We start from the raw sequence: 15,687 nt of genomic DNA on the forward strand, positions 1-15,687 counted from the left end.
GATCCAGACACCTATTTTTGTTGGTTCTTTTTTCTTTTTTTAAATGGACTTTAATCAAATTCATTGGAGAGAAATAGAGTTTATTTTTATGTTTTCCCAAAATCAGTATTCGGAAGGTTTATTTTCTTGTTAATACTCCCCTCAGCATGCCAGTCTCTTCCACACCAGGTTAGCCTTGGCCACTGTGCACTCCTTCTCCCACTAGAATGACGCTACATTTCCTGATGGGAGGGCATCGTCTTGTACCCACTTCCTTCTTGGCTCCAGTGTGACCTGGTACCTTCCTCTATGCATGAAAATACTGCATGGTTCTAAACACAGACAGCCTGAGACACATGTCCTGCTTCTTTAAGGACCTCTTTGCATGATGTGATAAGGCACTTCTCAAACAGCCGGTAGGTGCTTCAAAATGTTGTAACAGAAAATGTCATTGTCTCTTTTGGGTCATAAACTCTGACTGGAAAGGAGGAAGAAACAAAATTTGACCTACCAAGAGTGGGATCATATTCCCAGATGAACCGTTTGGTCAGGAATCTCACTACAAGAGCTGTGGAAAAAAAGAGCAACATTTCAAACAAATTTGTACAGAAAGAGAAATAGCCCAGACAATTATAGTGCTTTACATTTCTTGCCAGAGAAATAGCCCAGACAATTATAGTGCTTTACATTTCTTGCCATATAAACCCAATACATTTATTTATGTTTGTTCAAGTGCTCAAGTGCTTTTTCAGTTTCATGGTGACCTAAAAGCTCCCATAATGTGTTAATGGTACATTAATCAACAGGTTAGATTTGTTCCTTTAGTTACAGCGTTAAAACAAACAAGCAAACAAAGATAAGACATCACACTGTGAAAATGCTCACATATAACATTTTTAGCAAAACAATGAATTTCGATATAAAGTATCACAATACAGGTGTCTGAAGTCTGAATATTGATTATGATTAACAACAGTGAGTTGAAAACATGATGAGTTTTAACTGTAATGAAAAGATCACTAGCTGGTAATTTGTATTATCTGAAAAACCGATATTTAAGGGGCGCCTGGGTGGCTCAGTTGGTTAAGCGTCTGACTCTTGATTTCCACTCATGATCTCAAGGCGGTGAGATTGAGCCCCGTATGGGGCTCCACGTTCAGTGGGAGTCTGCTTGAGATTCTCTCTCTCTGCCCTCCCTGCCCCGTGTATGTGCACACACACTCTCTCTCTAAATAAATAAAATCTTTAAAAAAAAGTCAGGTATCAAAAATTAAGAATTTTATTAGTGACTCATTAAAGCTCATGGAAAGTGACACTGGTGAAATAATACAGTCAGCGGTGGGGTCTGGAACCATGTGGAACACTTTACTTGCACGACCTTCTCAACCCTTATTTCATCCCTATGAGGCAGATATTATGATTGTTCCCATTTTTCAAATAAGGAAACTGAGGCTCTGAAATCTCAACAGTGGCCAAGTCAGGACTTGAGCCCAAGCAGTCTGTTTCCAAAGCCTTTGATTTATCCATTGTTCTCAACTTAATTTAAGGCCGGGCCATCCAGCTGATACTTGACTGGAAGCCAGTGACGGAAGAACTGGCATAATGCGTGGGCTCCATTGTCCTTAAAGACCGGTGGGACACGTGCTCAACGTTTTCCTATAGGTGTATTGAAAACAGCAGCTTTCAACCTCCATAAAAATATTTTTTTGGAAACAGGTGTCACAGACACTTTGAAAATGGAACGCAGCCTTGGAATCTTTTCCCTGGTAAAATGTACATACACACATTTTGGCAGATAATTTCAGCAGGCTAATGAGCCCTCTGAAGACCTTTGGCGGTCTCCCTGGGATCCCACCAGCTCTCACTAGAGAATCAATGTCTATCATATTTTATAGTTTTAAAATCTCTGTTATTAGAGTATTTTTATTTTTACCCAAACGCTCTGTATGTCGTTGTCTAAAGATACTCCTTGAAGAAATAGAACTAGTTAGTTGGAAGTTGCTATCTGTCTGTCCTCGTTGCCACTGTAGGATCAAGAGAAGTACATCACCCCTTTAGTTAGGTTTATTCCTGGGTATCTTATGGTTTTTGATGCTATTGTAAATGGAATCAATTCTCTAATTTCTCTTTCTACAGCTACATTGTTAGTGTATAGAAAAGCCACTGATTTCTGCCCATTGACTTTGTATCCTGCCACATTGCTGAATTGCTGTATGAGTTCTAGTAATTTGGGGGTGGAGTCTTTGGGTTTTCCACAGAGAGTATCATGTCATCTGCGAAGAGAGACAGTTTGACTTCTTCTTTGCCAATTTGAATGCCTTTTATTTCATTTTGTTGTCTGATTGCTGATGCTAGGACTTCTAGTACTATGTTGAACAACAGTGGCAAAGAGTGGGCCTCCTTGTCGCCCCTACCATAGTGTCTTATGTGAGAGATCACAGTGCAAATTGCAAGGAGAACTTCATAAAACAGACCACAAACATATGTGGCTTGGCTGGAGGCTGAAGTAGCAATGTTCTTTCTAATTACAGAGTGTGAGTCTGAATCTAAGCCAAAATATTTGCAGTGCCTAAAGTAGCAAGGCCACTGACCCTATAATACTTCCCACAGTGAGTGTACTTGTGGTTCTAGCTGCAATTTTCAGAGTCTGTCACTGTTCACTCTCTTGAGAATGCGTTGTTTTTTTTTTTTTTGCGTGTAAGAAGCAGTAAGCAGCAGACATTTTTTCTGTTTTTAAATTAGCATGTTAGTAAACATAATCGGTGACAGTATTCAGAGTTCACCTTTTGTTAGAGTGTGTAGTTTTAACTCTTAAAGTTTCACCCTGAAAAATACATTTGTCAGGCATCCTTAAGCAATGAGATAGTAAAATTAATAAAGTTTCACATAACTGAAGTTGGAACTTCCCCAATTCTAAGACCATTTAAGCTTCAATTATTTCTCAAAGAAATCTTTCTAAAGTGTACTTGACACTCCATTGCCTTTCAAAACCGAGTATATTGAACAGAACTGAATCATTTTAAAGTGTCCTGATCTTCGTTAACATCCTGGATTAAGCGTCCTGTGCAGTTAGATGATAATATTTTGAGAAGCCATAGAATGGTTGAGGTAAAACTCTAGAATCCTAGGGCTTTAAATAGCTTAGCTTTTGAATTATATACTCATACACACATACACATACCTTTTTCCCTCCCTCAAATACCATGGCTTTCTGTTTTGTTTTGGTTCTTTTTACGATTTTTTAAAAATTTTATTTATTTGAGAGAGAGAGAGAGAGACCATGCACAAGCGGGGGTGGAGGGCAGAACGAGAGAGAGAGGAGGAAGCAGGCTCCGCGCTGAGTAGGGATTCAGACCTGGGGCTGGATCCCAGGACCCCAGTACTATGACCTGAGCCAAAGGCACACACTTAACCGACTGAGCCACCCAGGCACTCCGGCTTTCTTTTTTTGCCAAGGACACTGAGACCTGAGACCACCTCCAATAACCAACCCATCTGTATGTCTCCTTTGTTACTTTTATTATTCCAAAGACCAATAAGCCATATTAAGAAACTTGTTAGAATTTTTTCTCATATTAGAGTAAAGTAGTTCTGGAGTTGGATTCTAAGGACGCTGTTCTATGAATATAAACAGGATTCTGGTGACCTCTGAGATGTCATGTTTGTTGTTGAGAAGTTGTTCCTGCTCACTGCTGGGTTATTGGCTTAGGTTCAAAGAGCCACCTTCCAATGGGGCCATGTTGCTAGGCTTTATCAATGAAATCAATCTAAACATTTCTAATATTTTTTAAGAGATGCACATTATAATAGGATGGTTATTTTAACAATAGGATCATATTTTTTAAAAAAAATTCAGTCTATTTTTTAAAAAGATTTACTTATTTGAGACAGAGAGCATGAGCAGAGGGAGAGGGAGACAAGCAGTCTCCCCACTGAGTGGGGAGCTGATGCAGGGCTCAATCCCAGGACCCTGAGATCATGACCTGAGCTGAACTCAAGAGTCAGATGCTTAACCGACTGAGCCACCCAGGCGCCCGAAATTCAGTCTATTTAAAACGCAATAAAAAACATCAAAACCACATTGAAAAATTGACATGTGTATTTTTTTATGTGTATTCTTGAAAGACATAATTTTCTCTCTCTCACACACAGATTATTCATGGAAAAGAAAACATACTGTCTATATTTTTAAGTTTTCAAAAATATTTTAATTTAAAATTATTAGCCTAAAGAATGAAAATTACGTTGTATCCGTGGAAGTGATATCTGTTAAAGTCTCTATTATTTACATTGTGTCTGAGGAGCTTACGTGACATTCACCATTTACTGATGGAACCATAAAACCTCAGTATTATTTACCCACAAATTTGATTATAATTTTATTAGGAAATATGACTTTCACAGGGGATACGTCTCATCTCTTCCGCTACTACCACTCACATTACATGGTTTCACCTGTCAACGATAATACAATTGCTTCCTCAGTGGGTTCCCTCCTTCAGCTGCACCCCCAGAACTCCCTCAAACTACTCTTCACGCAGGAGCCAATGTCTCTGTTAAAACTTAAACCATCTCATGCCACAACTTTTCCTTAAATTCTCCCTGACCTCCTCTCATTGAATAAATATTTATTGAGTGCCTACTCTGCATCCAGTTCTGTTGTAGGGGTCTGGAATAATCTAGTAAACAATTCAAAGGTCTCCAAACTTACAGAGCTTATATTCTCCTAGGAGGAGACAGATAAAAAATAAAAATAAGAAATAAGATATATAATACATTAGAGGCGATAAGTGCTATGGGATAAAAGAAGTAGAACAAGGTAAGGGGATTTGGCATTGGGGGATGAAGGTGTGCGGGTTACTATTTAAGATAGGGTGACAAGGATATCCTCATGGAAAAGGTGGTGTAAGAAACAGATGAAAGAAGATCCCTAGAGGGGAACAGTGTTTGAGGGAGAGGGAATAGCCGGTGCTAAAACAGGAATGTGTGCTTGATACGGTCAGGGAACAAGAGCAGGCCAGTGTGGCTGAATCAGAATGAGCAATAATGACTGCTGTATGTAGGAGATGAGGTCATTTCCTGCCACGCCCCTAGCCATGCGTTCCATAAATCTACTACTACTTCCACTACTGAAAATATCACCACCACCAATAATAATAAAAATAATAATAATAGTAATAGTAATAGTAATAATAAAAACTGAAATGTTATTTTATTTTTATTATTATTATTATTTTACTTGATTCTTTCTTTAGAATGTATGTTTGTGAGGGTATTACATTTGTTTAATTTATCACTATTTTCTAGTATCTGGAACAGTGTCTGGCACACAGTAGACTGCAAAATACTCGTTGAATAGATGAAAAAGATACATCAATCCATGTCACAGCTCACTCTTGTTGGCAGGTAAATAATAACCAGGCATTGAGAGAAGCAGCAGCACAGATAATGCAAGAGAATTCACAATAGAACTATGCCGTGTTTCCATAACTTTTTCTTTGAAAGGTTATATAAATATATAATCTGAAACACCTTCTAATGGGTATTTCATAATCCTTCTGTAAATTATACTTCCGTAGTTTATTTAATTGGTTAATGCAAAATTGATTTAATTTTCTTTTGAATACCTTGTCCTCTCCATCCCAACTATCCTGAGAAAAGGTTTTCTTCTGAGGTAAAATGGTGGTAATGATAACCTTTACTTTCCTAGCAGTCTGATGTAAGATCTTGTTTTCCCTAAGTTTTGAGGTCTGACATATTTGATTGGTTGCAGGCAAGTTTCTGCATTCTGAAATACCTATTTTCTTCCCATTGCCTTGAAAACCTACCTTTCCACTAAATAAACCAAACACATCTAAAAGTTAATCTAGAGAAGAACATTTTGTTCAATGCATTACCTCCTTGAATAATTCTTCATTATATGTGGTTTATTTTTTGTATTACTGGAACTGAATTTCATGATTATCTATGAAAGTTGGTCTCTAACAAAATGGAAAATTCGCCAAGTACAGTTTAATCCAAGGAAATATTATTTAAAGTGACATCAATGTAATAATTCAATAAGATAATATTTCATTTATAAAAGCAAATGCTAAAAGGCAACATTTCTACATTAAAATAGTTATGCAATTTTAAAAAATTAACAAGTCTCGGCTAGTTATTCTAAATAATTTCTGATGTCATTATCAAGAAGAGGAAAACATCAAAAGTACCAACTGTAATGATTAGAATAATATTTTAAAATGAAAATTGATTGGATATGATCTCTACAGCAAATCAACTTTTCAAATGAAATGAAATTTTCAAGGTAAATGAAAACTAACACACATGACAGTCTTAAAAATTTTTAAAAATATACTCAGGAGAGATTCCAATGGAACTTTCAAATGTTACTTTTTAGGCTCATAGTCTTAAAACAATGCTTGTGATGCCGTTTTTCCCCCCACTTATATGATTTATGAAATAACTTGATTAACAATGTTTATAATACAATTGTTTTGCAGATCCTTAAGCATGTATGACCTCCTAAATATTTGTGATTGTTATTCTTCTCTATAGATCTCTTAAAGAAGCACCCTTAACGTAAAAATCTAGTCCTTTTGTCTGAAGGGAACTTTCCTGTCTTCACTGATGTGTATTGAATGCTCTATCACTTAAAGCAGTTTCCAGTGACATGTCCTCTTCAAACTTCGGCTTTCTCATCTATAATGTACAGATAGCAACACCACCCCATGGCTCAGAGTTGATTCCCTTACTTTCCCTGATCCTCATATACCTTTGCAACCTGAGTTTCAATCACTTGCAGTAGCACTCCTGATGCTCACATCGGCCCTCCAGGTTGCCTGTACTACTTAATATCATACATGTTCATCTCTTAGTGCATCTAATCATGTTGTTCCTGCTGCCTTGAAGGTCCTTATCCAAATCATCCTTCAAAATCCTAATTATCCTTCAAAATCTAGTTCAAATATAACCTTCTTTGTGAAACCCTTCCCTTCTTTCTGTATCAATTAGCTATTGCTGTTAAACAAATATATCCCCAAACTCAGCAGCATACAACAATGAGCATTTATTATGGGAAAACTGTAACATGCTTATGGAACTGTGGTCAACTGATTGTTCTGGAAAAAGCCAGCTAACCGTGTTTAAAATGGCCAGTTCAGATTTTTCTTAGGACAGGAAAAGAATTTCTGTTTCAATTAAGAGTACTTCAAAGAACACTGTTCTTTTTTTTTTTTTTAAAGATTTTATTTATTTATTTGAGAAAGAGATAGAGAGAGAGAGAGCACAAGCAGGGGGAAGGGCAGAGGGACAGGGAGAAGCAGACTCCCCGCTGAGCAGGGAGCCTGATGTGGGGCTGGATCCCAGGACCGCAGGATCATGACGTGAGCTGAAGGCAGACACTTAACTGACTGAGCCACCTAGTCGCCCCAAAGAACACTGTTCTTCACCTGAATTCCTTTTGAATTCTGCCTATAATCCTGGTTAACACACCCAGAGAAAGCCCTTGATTTAATATAGGCTCAAAGATGGTGCTTGTTATCTCCTACATTCCTATCATAACAGAAAGCTATTATGAATATGTATTAAGGGGTGTATATAGTTTTCATTCTATAACCCGCAGGACCTTCATAAAAAATACATAGTTTTAAGTTGTACCAGGTAACTTTGAGATAGTCTTTAATGACCTTCCATTAGAGTCTGCTAAGTTCAGAACAATTATGTCGCAAAGAGTTTCAATTATTCTGTGAAAAACAAACAACTATATTCATTGCAGGAAAAGAAGGTGAATGTGGATAATACGAGCACAATCACAGTCCACTCTGGGTTGTGATATATTCACAGCTTATTATCCAAATCATTTCCCTATTTTTTTACAACAACATTTTTCAACGTTTAATAAAATTCTTAAAGCTTGAAAATGACGTGAAGACATTATACTGAACGTACACAGTACCCTAAATGTGAAACTTCTCCAACTTAGGCTGCAGCCAGCGGATAGAGGAGCTCCCTTCCCCTCTTCTCCCCCTTCCTGCTTTGTTCCAGAGCTTTCAGTGTAATTGCTTGGCCAGCAGAGAACAGGAGGCAGGGGTGTGTCACCCCAAGCCTACAAGGGTGGTCAAATCAACGCTAAATTGCTTTCAGTTTTCATTTTATGAACTATAGGTAAAATGTTGCAATAAATAAAGTATTTGAAAAATAATAATAAAAAAAAGAATGAGAGAGTTTCATACCACTTGGGAACTGTTTTCTCAGTTCGCTAAACACATCAGTTTAAGCAATATCATAAAAATTAGAGCGGGAAACCATTTAAAAATACTGCAATATTGTTAGTATTGCTACCCACCTTCGTTTAGTGAGCCCCTTAGGTCAGGTGCTATGCGCTGTCTTTACACACACAGTTGATCCTTGAACAACACAGGTTTGAACCGTGTGGGTCCATTTATATGCATATTTTTCTTTTTTTTTTTTAAAGATTTTATTTATTTGGCACAGAAGGAAAGAGCACCAGCAAGGGGAGGAGCAGGCAGAGGGAGAAGCAGGCTCCCCGCTGAGCAGGGAGCCCGATGAGGGACTCGATTCCAGGACCCTGGGATCATGACCTGAGCTGAAGACAGAGGCTTAACCGACTGGGCCGCCCAGGCGCCCCAATATATGCACATTTTTTCAATAAAAACAGTACAGTACCATAAATGTATTTTCTTTCCCTCACGATTTTTCTAATAATATTTTCTTTTCTCTAGTTTACTTTATTGTAAGAATACAGTATCTAAAACATAACATACCAAATATGTGTTAATTGACTGTTAATGATATCGGTAAGGCTTCTAGTCAACCGTGAGCTATTACTTAATTTTAGGCGGAGTCAAAAGTTATACATGGATTTTCAGCTGCACGGGAGGTTGGTGTCCTTCACCCCGCCTTGTTCCAGGGCCACCTGTGCGTCTGAGCCCTTCACTGCCCTATAGCACAGAATATATGTGTATGTGTATACATATACTTCTGTGTACGTATCTGTGCGCATCGGTGAAGAAATTAAAGCTCATATTATTTACATTTCTTCCTGAAACACACGCCCACCTTTCAGCATGGGCCCTGACTCATTTAGTGGAATCCCCTCTTTCTGCAGATGAGGAATCTGTCATCAGACAGTTGACGAGTGCTGCTGATATACTCCTCTGTGGCTACTAAACTCTTAATTGGAAAAATTGGGGGGTGAAAATTGCACGTACTTTACCTATAGGGTACATTTTGAAGAAAATATATTGTGTAGTCATAAACACTGCTTTCAATACAAAAGAAAAGAATTAAAACCCTGGTACAAAATAAACCCTGAAATTTCTCTAGGAAAAAAGTGACTTTCCATCTGGAAAGTCACATAAGCTTCTGAACATTCATGAGTTTCTTTTATTTTCTCCATGTGGAACACTAACAGTGTTCTTTTCATTCTGTAACCCATGGTGTATAAAAACATACACGAGACGATGTAGTCAACCTCATGATATGATTTTGCTTCATCATTTTCATTCATTGACTGTTTCTTTAAGGTGTCTTTTAGAGTTTACTCTTATTACTTTAAATATAATGCAGAGATCTTAACTTCTTTTGGGTGCTCCATAAATAAATACTTCCAGGCTCATTTCTTTTTTAAACACTTTGCACCCTTGCAAGTCCAAATAAGCTAAAAACTAGTCAGCATATTAAGTAGGCGATATAGAACGAAATCAAAGAAAGAGGGAAAGAAAGATGTATTTAGAATGCAATAGACTCATTACGGAGTTACTATTCACCACAGAGCATTTATACCTGTGGTTAAGAAGTCAAGCACCACCTCCCCTTTAAAATCGTCCCTAGCCTTCCCAAACCATGAATCACTCCCTTTCGGCCATGAAATTGTCATTTACTTCTTCTCTCTTGTAGAAAATGCACAACCGTCTTGTAAATATTAATTTACATTCCTGCATGTCTTACACATTCTGAGGTTGTAGATTAAGCCTTGTTCATCTGTATCTCCAGTGGCTGGCACACTGCCTGACATGTGCTCAGTAAATATTTGAGAAATAAATGAGAAAACAATGAAAAACTGCGATAAATTATTTGGCTCCCATATTACTAGGGTACTCAGGTCTCTACAGTGTCTTGATTATTTAAAAAACATGTTTTTTAAAGTAACTTGCATTGAATATATATCACCACTTCTCAGGTTCAATGCCGCGTTCAGATGTCCATTGCAAACCCGGTGGACTGAGAAGGGCAGGATCCACCATGCCTCTTCTCGTCGGCCAGAGAAGAGCCACGATCCCCGGTCTCATACTCACAGCAGCCTTTAGTTTTAACTCCAACCCTGCCGTGGTAAAAAGCTTCACAGAAGTGAAAACAAGCATACTTACAAAAATAGAGGGAATTGTAGTCTGTATTTGCAGAGATGGTTTGTTGAAGAATAAAATAAATTTGTGGGACTGCACTTATTAACGATATTAGTTGTTGGATTAAAAGTGTATATATTCTTCAAAAATATCATTAGGGAGGTTTTTGTTATGTTTTAACTGAAAACATGAATGGGAACTCTGGAACGCTAAATATCAGAAGGGGAGTTTGTACTGAATCCCGTCTACAAGCTTATTTATTTCTCAAAGCACTCTTAAAGGTAGGAATTAATACTTCTATTTTACATGTAAGAAACCTGAACTGAAAAGTAAATAAACTTGTGTAGTTTATAAAGCACTGAAGTGACAGAACTGAGATTAAACCCAGGTTTTTTTACTTTAAACCTTGAATATTAGAAAGGAATCGTTTTCCCAATATTCAATACACACCACTATATTTTTTTCCAGATGATCATACTTCTTATGGAGAGGCATGCTTGAAAAACACATTTTTTTTTTGTTCATCACTAGCTTTCTTCATCCTTAGCAGAGGGAATATCCATGACCAGAAACCATGGCAACACAGAAAGAGAATATGAATTTCAAAAAGGAAACTCATATAAATACAATTTTTGTTTTTCTCTTGAGCAGATCTTTAAGGATGCAGCAAAGGAGGAAAAGCAGTGTATAATGACATAGGCGTAAAGTCGAACGTGATAAGCAAGTTTCCTTACTGGTTTCCTCAGACGCTAGCAAGTTCATTCTTTCAACAACAAAAAACCAGAATGTCAGGAACCATTTTAGGCAATGAGGGAAACAGCAAAGAAAATAAGATACAGTTTCTATTCTTGAGGAGATGAGAGTCTGTGGCTTTGCATGTTTCAGGAAAAATAAAAAGACCCATGGGTAGAATATTGTCTAATTTAAGTCCCGTTATGATGTCTGGGTAAAAAGAAGGAAAGCCAGGTGGAGATGAGTCCAACCAACTTTAGTGCCTCAGAAAGAAAGGAAAACAAAAAACAAAACACACTTGTGTTTTCTGGAAGAGAAAATGTAACAGACAAAATCTACATAGTACATATAAAGCATCAAGCCTGTAACTGCTTCTGTTCCAGCTTAGAGATAGCAAACCAGAAGGTTTACCTAAAATATAAGAGGAAGTTCAGTTTTACCTTCTTCCCTTTGTCACCAGACCTCTATCATCCTCCTGTTAAATCAAGACAAAAAAAAAAAAAAAAAAAAGAATCAAATCTCCCTATTCTACCTTCTGGGTCCAATACTTCTGTCCATCATACCTTATTCCTGGGTCTTTCTTTCCTCAACCACCAACCCTCAAGATCATGTTCTTTTTAGTAGTCCTCTCTTTTCCTGATTACTCTAGCCTTGTCTAAGAAACATGGGCCATTGCATTGTGCCTAAAATCAAAGTCAGCTATGGAGATCTCGGCGCTGAGTCTTTGTCTAGTAAGATCATGTCATGTGGGGGCCAGGACAGCTCTTTGAAGTTTTGGCTTAACAACTGTCAGTGACAATGGAGACCAAGAATGTGCCAGTGTGGAATCTCAGACCCATGTAGGAAGAGGATAAAAGCCCTTTTTTTCCTTTCTTTCTTTCGCTCTTTTTTTTTTTTTTTTGAGATTTTATTTATTTATTTGACAGAGAGAGACAGTGAGAGAGGGAACACAAGCAAGGGGAGTGTGAGAGGGAGAAGCAGGCTTCCGGCCAAGCAGGGAGCCTGATGCAGGGCTCCATCCTAGGACCCCGGGATCCCGACCTGAGCCGAAGGCCNGGGAACACAAGCAAGGGGAGTGTGAGAGGGAGAAGCAGGCTTCCCGCCAAGCAGGGAGCCTGATGCGGGGCTCGATCCTAGGACCCCGGGATCCAGACCTGAGCCGAAGGCGGACGTTAAACGGCTGAGCCACCCAGGTGCCCCTAAAAGCGCTTTCTGAACTGTGGAGCTGGACCAGAAAGGACATGTCAAAATACTCTAGCAAACTGTATGGTTTAAAATGTCAGATCTTAAGGAGAGGGGCTCAGAGCAAAGATAGATAGGAATTCGGATTTCAGAAATACCGATATCTAAATTTAATAATTTTCAAATACTTATCCATTTGGCTCTTTCATTAAATCTTTCACTTCTCCCTACTCCCTCATGAGTCCTACATACATGCATTTAATCTATAAATATTTATTGAGCACTGTGCTAGGCACCAAAGAAAGCAAGACTGAGAGGATTCCCTAAGCAAGATATTAGAAAAGACTTCATGTTAGAGCTAAATTTTGACCTGGGTCTTGGATGAGTTGAAGCTCATGAATTTAGGAAGAGCATTCCAAGCGAAGGGGAATGTTCCAAGGCCTAGACAAGGAAGAGCCTGGTTTAGTTAGGAAACACCTGTGGCTCGGGGCTGGCTGAGGAGTGTGAGGGTGGGGCTATGTGGAGGGTAGATTGAGAGGTTCTTCAGAAACCGGGCTAGGAAGGTGCTCATATGTCACCTTGAAGAGCTTGGATTTTACTCTGAAGTCTATGAACACACAGCGATCTCAGTAGGGGGATGGCTCAATACTGAACTGGTTACCTATAGAAATCATTCATTGATTTGCTATAGAGAGTGAGGCAGAGAAATCAGTCCATATGGAATAAAAGTCTGGGGTGGCATTGTTCTTTGAGGAAGAATATAAGGGGGAAATGATATAAGAGCAAGTGAGGGGGAAAAAAAAGAGCAAGTGAGGTTAGGCTTGAAAATGTTGACCATGAGACATTAATGAGAACATCCAGATAGAGAATTTCCATCCATCCATCCATCCATCCATCCATCCATCCATCCGTCCGTCTGTCTATCCTCTATCCTTCCATTCATCTACCCATCTATCACACATTCAACGTATACTCCCTAAATATCTATCATGTCCCAGACACTGCTTCACACTATCACATAGACAGCTGACATCTGACAGCTGGAGGAAGTGATCTTTGCCACAGTGACACTTTGTAGTGACGAGTAAATGCAATGGGCATGGTTAAGATGTCCCATGTAGGTAGCTGAAAGTAGGAAAAGAGGATTTAACACAAAACCCTATGTTCAGCTTCATCTCACGGTGATCTTTTTTGCTTCCTATCTTTTCTCCCACCTCAACTCCTCAAAATGTCTAGCTAAATTTAAAAAGTTAACAGATCAAGCCAAGGGACAAAAATTTATTCATAAAGCTGTAGTTTCTGAAGCAGTCCGTCTCTCACTCCCACCACCCGTCCCCCTCCTTGCTCTACTCCCTGTGAAGGTCAAAATAATTTGACATAAAAAACCCTTAAGCCATATGAAATGGAGTAATTTAATGGAAATTTAAAATTAATGCAATATAAAAGTGAGTGCTTTATAATACCACAAGTTAAAATGAGAAGTAAATTAGTTCCAGATGTGTGTCTAGAGATTGCTTTAAAATTATTAGGTTTAAACCTGAAAATTTTGACCTGTCCTGCGTTCTGACAAAAATACTGCTCTGAGAGAAAGTTACAGAATAAATGTCAGTTCTCTTCCCAAGGAATTTCTTATGGATAAATGGTATAACTCCAAGAATTATGAGGCAAACACTTGTCTCTGAAAACCTAGCCTGGGAGTCTAGCTTCAGTGCGTTCCAAGTCCTAAGAACTGGTAAGGTGAGGGTTAATTTGATATGATAGCTGGAGTTTAGAATGACAAATGAAAATNGAGGGGAGGGGGTGGGGGAATGGGATAGACTGGTGATGGGTAGTAAGGAGGGCACGTATTGCATGGTGCACTGGGTGTTATACGCAACTAATGAAGCATCAAACTTAACATCGGAATCTGGGGATGTACTGTATGGTGATTAACATAATATAATAAATTAAAAAAAATACTGCTCTGAGAGAAAGTTACAGAATAAATGTCAGTTCTCTTCACAAGGAATTTCTTACGGATAAATGGTATAATCTCCAAGAATTATGAGGCAAACACTTGTCTCTGAAAACCTAGCCTGGGAGTCCAGCTTCAGTGCGTTCCAAGTCCTAAGAACTGGTAAGGTGAGGGTTAATTTGATATGATAGCTGGAGTTTAGAATGACAAATGAAAATAGGAAAAATGGCGGAACCATGACTTGTAATTCCTAACATGTCTGATAGGGAGCAGAGTTTAGGGGATTCTTGTAAAGAATATAAAATCAAAAAGGTTTTGTTTTAAANTCCAGCTTCAGTGCGTTCCAAGTCCTAAGAACTGGTAAGGTGAGGGTTAATTTGATATGATAGCTGGAGTTTAGAATGACAAATGAAAATAGGAAAAATGGCGGAACCATGACTTGTAATTCCTAACATGTCTGATAGGGAGCAGAGTTTAGGGGATTCTTATAAAGAATATAAAATCAGGGGCGCCTGGGTGGCACAGCAGTTAGGCGTCTGCCTTCGGCTCAGGGCGTGATCCCGGCGTTATGGGATCGAGCCCCACATCAGGCTCCTCCGCTATGAGCCTGCTTCTTCCTCTCCCACTCCCCTGCTTGTGTTCCCTCTCCGCTGGCTGTCTCTATCTCTGTCAAATGAATAAATAAATAAAATCTTAAAAAAAAAGAATATAAAATCAAAAAGGTTTTGTTTTAAAAATTAACTTGTATGACTGAATAATAATAAATTCTTCCTGAATTTAAACTGAAGGTAGAAACAAGAGGAATTAAACTTGGGGTATGGTAATCAACTGATTTGGCTTTGTCTTCTTGTTCGTATACAGGTTAATAAACCTAAAGCTATGGGTTCTGTCTCTGCCCAAGAATTCAAACCTATGTTATGTAAGTTGAAAGTTNGGCGCCTGGGTGGCACAGCAGTTAGGCGTCTGCCTTCGGCTCAGGGCGTGATCCCGGCGTTATGGGATCGAGCCCCACATCAGGCTCCTCCGCTATGAGCCTGCTTCTTCCTCTCCCACTCCCCTGCTTGTGTTCCCTCTCCGCTGGCTGTCTCTATCTCTGTCAAATGAATAAATAAATAAAATCTTAAAAAAAAAGAATATAAAATCAAAAAGGTTTTGTTTTAAATTTAAAAATTAACTTGTATGACTGAATAATAATAAATTCTTCCTGAATTTAAACTGAAGGTAGAAACAAGAGGAATTAAACTTGGGGTATGGTAATCAACTGATTTGGCTTTGTCTTCTTGTTCGTATAAAGGTTAATAAACCTAAAGCTATGGGCTCTGTCTCTGCCCAAGAATTCAAACCCATTTTATATAAGTTGAAAATTATTATTCATTTTAATTACAAGTGATGCTTAAGAATTAAATTACTAAATGGCTCATTGGATTAAGCATTCGACTCTTGACCTCAGCTCAGGTCATGATCTCAGGGTCA

At 38.4% G+C, this 15,687-nt stretch overlaps 1 protein-coding gene across 1 annotated transcript in view; it reads right to left on the reverse strand.

The window, feature by feature from the left end:
* The window catches only part of RERG (RAS like estrogen regulated growth inhibitor), a 116,961-nt gene that overhangs the window by 12,457 nt on the left and 88,817 nt on the right, over nucleotides 1-15,687 (reverse strand). The window contains exon 3 of the mRNA XM_002928382.4: nucleotides 491-547. Coding sequence (XP_002928428.1) covers nucleotides 491-547 — 57 coding nt within the window. The remainder of the gene's footprint in view (nucleotides 1-490; nucleotides 548-15,687) is intronic.

This window comes from Ailuropoda melanoleuca, chromosome 16, assembly GCF_002007445.2.
Source record: "Ailuropoda melanoleuca isolate Jingjing chromosome 16, ASM200744v2, whole genome shotgun sequence".
Taxonomy (NCBI): domain Eukaryota; kingdom Metazoa; phylum Chordata; class Mammalia; order Carnivora; family Ursidae; genus Ailuropoda; species Ailuropoda melanoleuca.